Source organism: Haliotis rubra, unplaced genomic scaffold, assembly GCF_003918875.1.
Source record: "Haliotis rubra isolate DU_JTF1 unplaced genomic scaffold, ASM391887v1 Scf228, whole genome shotgun sequence".
Classification (NCBI taxonomy): domain Eukaryota; kingdom Metazoa; phylum Mollusca; class Gastropoda; order Lepetellida; family Haliotidae; genus Haliotis; species Haliotis rubra.
The window spans coordinates 1,370,505-1,380,000 of NW_025766314.1; the positions used below are offsets into that span (position 1 = coordinate 1,370,505).

Sequence of the window (9,496 nt, forward strand, 5' to 3'; positions counted from 1 at the left end):
AATAACATTTTGTTGATCTAGGTCACTAATTTCCAAATCATCCACAGCATAGGTCTGCATAGAATGTTTAGTGCCAATAGTTTCCAGGGTGATGGTCATTCCTGTACCTAAGGCTCCAATCTGACGCATCACCTTGCCCGTGCAAATGGAAACGCTGCTTCCCGGGTCAAGAATGCATAAGTTTGCATGGCTTGAGCTCTGTTCTTATTTCTTACAATGATAGGAATAATTGTCTCCCTGGCTCCCATCTCACAACCACACTCAAGCTCATGACTGCGATCTGAACATGCACTGGCAATGTTCTTGTCTTCACTTGAAACCTTTACATGTCGTATTGTCTGTTCCCAGTCTTCGTATTCAGAGTAGTTCATATGGAGAAATGTTTGATGTCTATTCTTGCAATGTCCACACACAACATTAGCGCTGCACTCTCTACTCATATGTCCCCTTGTCAAACATTTGAAGCAGAGTCCATTTACCTTAAAAATTGCAATCTGTCAGCATAGGGTGTAGCCGCTATCTTTTCACAACATGGTATGATTGTATGAATTACAGAACAGACATGTCTTGTGCTTAGTTTAATTTCTTTTCTCTTGAGTCTTGGAAGACGTGTAACTATTGTCCATGTTACTAGTTCTCTTGACCATCCTTCTATGGTCCACCTTATCAGCCTCAGTTGTAAATGCATACTTTGATTTGGTTGGATGTGGCCGTTTCCTGTACCTATCATCTCTGACGTCTTTCTTAGTGCTTCTGTTCCAAAAATTGGGTAATTGGCCTTCTTGGACTCTTTCTTTACAAAGTCTACCAGATGCCGGAACCTGACCACTTGACCTGTTTCTTTCACTGCCTGTGCAACACTTCTAAATCTCTCTTGGTATTGGTATGGCAGTTTTCCGAGAAGACGCTTGATATTCTCTGATCAAAGAAGAGAAGGAATATGAATGCGTCAGGCATGGGTATAAGGACTGGCTCATAGCATATGAAGAATTTCTTGACTGTCAAGATCAGTATATCACACTAGCCATGCTAGGTGAAGCCACACAATTCATGATCACTTTAGATACTTTGTCTGATATATTTCTCCAGTTCAAAATAGAAACACAAGAATGGATCAGTAGTCAAGAAGATACAAGAAAGAAACTGAATAACTCACCTGAAAGAAACATGCGCTTTGAAGACAACACCTCAAGACCAAGTCAGTGCAGTTCTGCTACAAGTCATTCGTCTGCGAGAATTAAGGAAGAACAGAGGAAAGCAGAAATCATGACAAGGTCGGTTGCGTTGGAGAGAAAACAGGAATTAGATATGAAGAGATTTTGGATGAATTTGAAGAAAAGAAACACTGTCCGAGTGTGAGAGGTGACTGATCTGTTCAACATGAAGCCGACCTTACCCAGCCAATGAAAGTGGACTGATGTAAATCAGGGAAATACAGTTGATGGCCTCATTCTTACAGTAGTTAGGCAGATGAGAAAACCTCTTCCCGAAATCAAGTATTTTGGAGGTGACCCTTTTGAATTCAGAAAGTTCATCCGTCAGTTCAGATCCAAGATTCTGGCAAACTCTGACATCGCTGATGAAAACATGAATTATTTGGAACAATTTACTTGCGGTGAGGCAAATAAATTTGTGAAGGGGTTTGGTTATCTAGATGCAGAAGTGGGCTATGTTGCAGCTATGAAGGAGTTAGAAGAGCGCTATGGGAATGAGCACACTGTAGTCAATGCCTTTGGACAGCGTGCGCTCGACTGGCCAATGATCAAGGCGGACAACCCCAAAGGACTTACGACCTTTCCATCATCCTAAGCGAGTGCCACAACGCAGTCCAGTGTGTGCCTGCTGTTAGTATTCTCGATCACAGGGAACTGTTTGAGGGCCTTATATTACCCACCTGAGTATAAAAATAAGTTGTGGAGAAACCCACGTAGAACATGAGTCATCGTCTAACTATAGACTATGTTAAGTCTTAACATAAAAACATCTCGTCTAAAAATGGTGGGGAGGTTGAGTCATTCACATTGTACATGCTTTTCCATAGATATCATCATCAGCCCCTAGCCATAAATTGTGAACGGTCCCTTGCCTATTTAGCACCCAGGTCCCCGGCTTGAAGAATGAACTTTACCGGGCCAGAAGCGAAGGAATTTCTCTGGTTTTCCAAGAATGTATTTGAAGGCATTTCAAGTGGCGGTGTGTTGTCGTGAGCAAGGTGACAAGATCACAAATCAGTTGAAGTTCAGCAACGTTGGTCGCGGAGAGTCTTTGAATGGGTGGCCATGTTTGGCAGCTTGACTTCCGACAGTTTCTAGGACTGCAGTCCTGTCCCAATACGAAGCATGTGTAATACATGTGTTCTCATCTTGGGCACGTGACTTTGTTCAAATGTGCCTCTGTTCACCCTGCAATGGATGGGTACCCGGTGGGGCTAGCTGGTCATATGACTGTTAACCTTCCAGCACCTAACAGACAGCTTGGGTTGTGGTGCACACTTATCCATTGATTAGTTCGCACAATTACACACGACATTATTAAGATGTAAAGAGACCCGTGAAGATCCGGGTTAGGATTGGTCTTCAGCAACAGGGGCGGATACAGCTTTTTGAGAAAGGGTGTGTGTGTGTGTGTGCACTCTTGAAAGAAGAGTGTGTGCACACTTCATTTTCACCCGTTTTCAATGGTCATTTTATAAACTTTCAGGACAAAAGCAGGGGTGGTGGCGGTGCGCACCCCTGCACCCCCCTCTGGATCCACCTATGAGCAACCCATGCTTGTCGTAAGAGGCAACTAACGGGATCGGGTGGTCAGGCTCGCGGACTTGATTGACACATGGCATCGTATCCCAATTACGTAGATCGGTGGTCGTGCCGTGGATCGCTGGACTGTCTTGTCCAGACTCGATTATTTACAGACAGCTGCCTTTTAGCTGGAATATTGCTGAATGCGGCGTTAAACAACAAACCAATCAACCAACGATGTAAGGAAGGTAACTATGTCATTCCTCATTCAACTGTAGGGATCCTTTTTACTGACCGCCTCCGTGGTGTAGTGGTTAGAGCGTCCGCCCGGTGAGCGGAAGGTCGCGGGTTCGATCCCCGACCGCGTCATACCAAAAGACGTTAAAATATGGTACTTGTTGGTCCCTGCCTGGCGCTCGGCATTAATGGGTACAACAAGGACTGGTCGGCTCGGAGTCAGTATAATGCGTCTAAGCGGGGTATTCATGTTTCACTGCGGCATGGTATCTCAGTGGGCTAGCACTATAAAACCAGCGTAAGTCTGGGCTAGTACAAGCAGCCGCAAATATACATACACACGCATGCACGTCGTCATATGAGCGAAATATTCTCGGGGGGACACCAGAAATGGGCTTCACGCATTGTGCCCATGTGGGGATTCGAACCCGGGTCTTCGGCGTGACGAGCCAACGCTTTAACCATTAGACTACCCCACCGCCCCCCGACTTGGTTGACACATGTCATCGATTCCCAATTGCGTATATCGATGCTCATGCTGTTGATCACTGGATTGTCTAGTCCAGACTCGATTATTTACAGACTGCCACCACATAGCTGGAATATTGCTGAGTGCAGCATAAAACTAACCTCACTCACATGCTGTGGGTCAGTGTTACACTATGGCGTGGCATCTCATCAGGATAGCACTCTGAAAACCCTACAATGCCTTACTTGTACCCATGCATGCACGTGAGTGAGTGAGTTTGGTTGTACTCTGCTTTAAGCCAAATCCCAGCACCATTGTCGGGGACAACTGACTGACTGACTGAGTTTGGTTTTACGCCGCTTTTAGCAATATTCCAGCAACATCATGGCGGGGGACACCAGAAATGGGCTTCACACATTGTACCCATTTTGGGATTCGAACCTGGGCCTTCGGCGTGACGAGTCAACGCTTTAACCATTAGGCTAGCCCACCGCCCCTTGTGGGGGGACAACAGAAATGAGCTTCACACATTGTACCCACATGGGGTGAGTTCTGTCAGGTGTGAATATAGGTCAGGTAGACTGTAACCCACACATTGTACCCATGAGGGGAATCGAACCCAGGTATTCATGATGATGAGCAAACACTTTAACTACTAGGCCACCCCACCACATGCAGGTACCTATATAAGTGCAATTACCTGACATGTCATTTCATCTCGCAGCTCATCTTTCAGCATCTTTCCCCAACCCAGTGGTTTCATGGAAGGGTGAAAACCACTGTCTGCACCCCTTGCCAGTATTTAAAGCATGAAAGCAATGGTCATGTATGAAATAAAATAATTTCACAATTCAAACACAAACACATTTTCAAAATTTATTTCATACAAAAACACAACATTCACATAACCTCACCAGCAAATGCTGATCCAAGCTGTTTCTTGTTTTGGAATCTTAATTATATGAAATACATAAATTTTAAATACAGCAAATGTCAATTTCGTGAAGGTAACACTAAGGGCCCAAGTCCCGAGGATCCGTACAGTGCATTTGTCTTCAACTTAGGGTGATTAGTTGAAGGGGGATTATGCTTATCTGTATTAGGTCTCAAGAGTTATAATTGGTTAATCCAACAATACACTAGATGAACTTACTGAATTGATCAGTAGGTTTACTATGCTCTTGAGTTAGACCCGTGAAGATCTGGGTTAGAATTTGTCCTCAGCAAACCATGCTTGTAAGAGGTGATTAACAGGATCAGGTGGTCAGGCTCGCTGACTTGGCTGACACATGTCATCGGTTCCCAATTGCAAAGATCCACCCTCATGCTGTTGATCACTGGATTGTCTGATCCAGTCTCGATTATTCACAGACCACCACCATACAGCTGGTATTAAACAACAAACCAACCAACCGTCTTGAGATCGGCCAAAGCAGTAAGTTTCCAAGACCTGAGCTACAAGGAAATTGTCATGTGTTGGTCAGTATTGTCAGTCTAGATGGGTGAGTGAGTGAGTTCAGTTTTACGCTGCACTCATAGTCTAGATGGGAAACTAAATCCTCCATTTGTTGAGTGAAGGACACTCATCACTGCACTACAGCTAAAGTGTAGGCAAATATACCACTTTAAGAAGTATTCCAGCCTATCAGCCTATTAGTGAGTATTAGTAGTATTCAAGCCACATATTTAGACTTTTAGCAATAAAAAAGCCGTATCAGGCTTAATGATGTCTTTATGCTAGCCAAATCTGATTATGAATATGACAATACACCAGCCATCAGACTATTTGCGATTATTAGATATTCACTTCATTCTGGCTTAATCTCTAAATTAACAGATAAATTACGTATTTGCATTTGCCTGTGCAGCTGATCAAAAACAAATTATGGAAAAGCCAAGCTGTTGCTTTTTATTTCTTAATGTAGTTTTACTCTCTTTTCCAATCTACCAAAATGTAGCCACGTAAACAAAACTATGTATTTTTTATATTTTTGACTGAAGTTTTAGGTCAACAGACTGCTCAGTTGATCCAAAATCAGGATCTCTGAAATCTTAGTGAAAATCAATCACATAACATAATGTAGTGCATTTCAGTTACATCAATGAGTTTAAACTAGTCTCCTTAATTCGAACCTTCAAGGCCGAAACATGGATATATTTTCATAGACTAGCAAATATAGATTTGCTGTTCCATCATGAGCTGGACAGCACAAGTGATCACAGTCTCCTCATGAGGTTGTAGTCCATACAGAGTTATGTCCCTTCCACTTCCTCTGCTTGCACGTCCTCCTTGGTGTCCTGAGTTTTGACCTCCACTGTTTTGGGTGCGATGTACGACCCCATGCCTGCTGCTCTCTCAGCCTCCTCCTGGGAATACGGTTCCATCTGCAGTGCTTTAATTCTGAAAACATGCATCAAATTACAGTTTCTGATATTACAGTGTACGAAGACAATACAACTTGAAAAACAACAAGCTCTCGACTGGCATATCACACTAAGGCTTTTCAGATCTTGAAAAAAAAGGATATTTTAACTTATTTTTCAATCTGAAATATGAAACAATTTATTTCAAACAATTTGAAAACCATATGTCATCTTTGAAACAATCTTCAGAGATGTTTACAGAGCCAATCATGCATTTGAGGACATATATAATTTTCGATGTCTTGCTCAAAGTGCAAAGGTACAAATATGTACTCCCCCCCCTCCCAAAATGTCAAACATGCCAAATCTCTTCACAAATTTTGCTTTTCACAACAGGACTGCTATTATTAGAAACATACGAACCTTCGTTTGTGGGGTTTACTTCTAAAATGGTCTGCCAATGCTCTTGAACCGATGAAGTATTTTCTGAAAGTGTAAAAATGACAGATGAAAGCTTCCTTCCATATTCTGAACCCGTGAAGGTCCAGGTTAGAACTGATCTTCAGTAACCCATGCTTGTCGTTCGAGGCAACTAACAGGATCAGGTGGTCAGGCTCGCTGGCTTGGTTGACACATGTCATCTGTTCCCAATTGTGCAAATCGATGCTCAGGCTTTTGATCACTGGATTGTCTGATCCAGATTAGAATATTTACAGACCGCCGCCGTATAGCTGGAATATTGCCGAGTGTGGCGTAAAACTAAACTCACTCACCAATATTCTGACATATTATGACTGCAATGTTTCTTGACATGGTCACTTAGTATTATATTTCTAGCTACACGGCGGCAACATCACATAAACTTGATCATAGTCAATCCGAGGAAATGTTTGTTGTGAGTATCAGTGACTGACTGAGTTTGGTTTTACGCCGCTTGTAGCAATATTCCAGCAGCATCACGGCGAGGGACACCAGAAATGGGCTTCACACATTGTGCCCATGTGGGGATTCGAACCCGGGTCTTCGGCGTGACGAGCCAACGCTTTAACCATTAGGCTACCCCACTGCCCCGCATCAGTGACCATATACATGAGTACAAAAAGGACTGAAGATGATCAGGAGCTTGTCTCACTAAACTGAGATTCATATACAGGGGTACAGATAAGCTGCATATCTGCATAAGTTACGCAAATATATATGTGAAAACACAATTCCTATTGAGTCTATTGCGTACAAGTACCCTTGAACTTTTGTAAATACGCAACAAATTTGATCTTACATGCGTACACACAAAACTGTGATAGAGTTTAACGAGGACAGATAAAAAAACTGAGGTATTCTAGTATTGAGAGATTCTATTTCAGCACATGAACTTGGCAACTTCAGTCTTTCTTATTGTTTCTCATACTACAGATCAAATACAAATAACAAACACATAAACCAACATTTAAACTTTATCATATTTTTACAATTAATGGAAAATGGCAAAATACCCAATTAAGTTTGAGTGAGGTCGGTACAATTTATTTGGTTACTCAAAGGAAAATTAGGATACACAATTGAGATGAACACAAGCGAGTACATAACTCAATGACCAAAAAAGTTATCTGTAGCTCTGCAAATATACACCACAGGGTTTCTGGTGTGCACAGGAGCAATAACCATGACAGAAAAAGGAAGAAACACCTGATTTTCCTAGGTTTTTATCTGCATAGTATCAACCCTCTGAGATCTGCATTTCCTCCACAAGGCTCCAGATAATTTTTCACCATCAGGAGTATGTACTCCTTATTTTTTCAATATAGGAGTACTGGGAAAATTGAAGAGTACATTTAGAGTACTGAATGGAATTTAATGGAGTATCAGTAATCTTGTGTTTCGTTTCATATGTGCACCACACCATTGCTCCTCTTGTGTAAACAGGTCAACAAACAATAAAACAATACTTTTTCAGATGAATAAACTCTTCAAAAAAAGAAACGCAAAAGGCAATATTTGAGAAAAATTGTGAACAAGTTTATTCCGGGTAGTTCTGTATGACATTTGTGAAACTTGGCACATGCACTGAAGAACATCCAAAATCTGCAAAGGTGAAGTCCACGGTCACTAGGTGAAGTTTAACGTCACTCAACGTCAATAACGAGTATGCCCCCCATGATCATCGATAACTGCTTGGCATCTCCTGCCCATGGAAGCGATGAGATGACGAATCACATTCTGTGGAATGGCTGTCCACTCAGCCTGCAAAGCTGCTGCAAGCTGAGGTAGAGTCTACGGTTGAGGTTGTCGCCGTAGCAGACGTCGGTCCAACTCGTCCCATAGATGTTCAATGGGGTTTAATCTGGTGATCTGGAGGGCCAGGGAAGAACGTTGATGTTGTGGTTTCTCAAGAAGGTAGTGGTGAGTCGGGCTGTGTGAGGACGGGCGTTGTCCTGCTGAAAAACCTCGTTGATATTCACCATGATGGGTTGCACATGGGGCCTAAGAATCTTGTCGACGTATCGTTGAGCCGTAAGATTCTCTCGAATGTGCACAAGGTCTCTTCTGGCATTGTAGGCGATGGTGGCCCACATCATGACACTATCACCACGAAATCTGTCAACTTCCTGCACACAGTTTGCTGCAAAACGTTCATATGACGTCATTAGACGTCGCAGTGGTGGTCCTATACCAAAGGTGACGTAACCGGATGTAGCGATCTTGTGCGGGCGTGGTCACACGAGGTCTGCCGGATCTGGGACGGTCACGAGTTGATCCATGTTGTTGGTGACAATTCCATAGCCTTGTGATGGTGCTTGGGTGGACATTCCCAGCTCTGGCAAAATCTGATCGAGATTCACCTGCTTCCAAGCGACCAATGTCGTTGTTGCGTTGTGCTTCATTCAGTCTGGGCATGACTGTATTACGTGTCGGTGGCTTAAAACTGAGCTATGGAAACCGAAAACTCGTCACTCTTATAGGGCTTTTGCTCATGTTGCACGTGCAGAACATGAAGATCTCTCAAACAGATTTATTGGACACGAATGCGTTTTGGCAAAAAATTCCATGTTTTCATCTGTTTTCACAGTGGACAACTTTTATTGTCATTTTATTCTGACAATCAGTGCCTCAACATGTGTAACATCACATACTATGAGCTTGTAACGTTATTACGTATATTTCTCTTTAAAATTAAAAAAATATCCCTCTTGCGTTTCGTTTTTTTTGAAGAGTATACATCTCTAAATGATTCTAAGACTGTACACAATTGCTGTGGTGCGTATCTGCTACGTTTTCTAAATTATTTCCTACCGTATCGTGCATATTGTATATCCGTACATACGCCGATACGGCCCCTATCTGGAACCCTGCCTCCACATTACTGTTAAGTGTGGCATTCAAAGAATTATTACACGAGCAAGTGTGTCAAACAACTTATACGAAAAGAGTGTGAAATTTTGTATTACATAATCTTGTTTTGTATTAGTCATGTGACACACTTGTTCAAGTATAATAATTTCTTTATTATGCATGTAAATTTGTGCAGTAAAACATGGTAAACAAGTGTGACAGCCCTGTTAATTGACGTCATATTCAATTGTTTAATGACGTCACAGACGACAAAACAGAAACAATGGTTGCTAGGCCAAAATGATATGTACACATGTGCACATATATGATATATACATGATATATGACACTGGTTATG

At 42.3% G+C, this 9,496-nt stretch overlaps 2 protein-coding genes across 2 annotated transcripts in view; one reads left to right on the forward strand and one right to left on the reverse strand.

Moving 5' to 3' along the window:
• Positions 1-1,470: 1,470 nt before the first annotated feature.
• On the forward strand, positions 1,471-1,809 carry LOC124277813. Its single transcript, XM_046713528.1, has one exon. It carries the CDS (start codon positions 1,471-1,473, stop codon positions 1,807-1,809), a length of 339 nt encoding a protein of 112 aa, XP_046569484.1.
• A 2,497-nt stretch (positions 1,810-4,306) lies between these two features.
• LOC124277839 (zinc finger protein 593-like) overlaps positions 4,307-9,496 on the reverse strand; it is a 6,203-nt gene continuing 1,013 nt past the window's right edge. Inside the window, exons 2-3 of the mRNA XM_046713552.1 lie at positions 6,232-6,294; positions 4,307-5,845 (exon numbers count right to left, since the gene is read on the reverse strand). Coding sequence (XP_046569508.1) covers positions 5,698-5,845; positions 6,232-6,294 — 211 coding nt within the window. The 3' untranslated portion in view covers positions 4,307-5,697. The remainder of the gene's footprint in view (positions 5,846-6,231; positions 6,295-9,496) is intronic.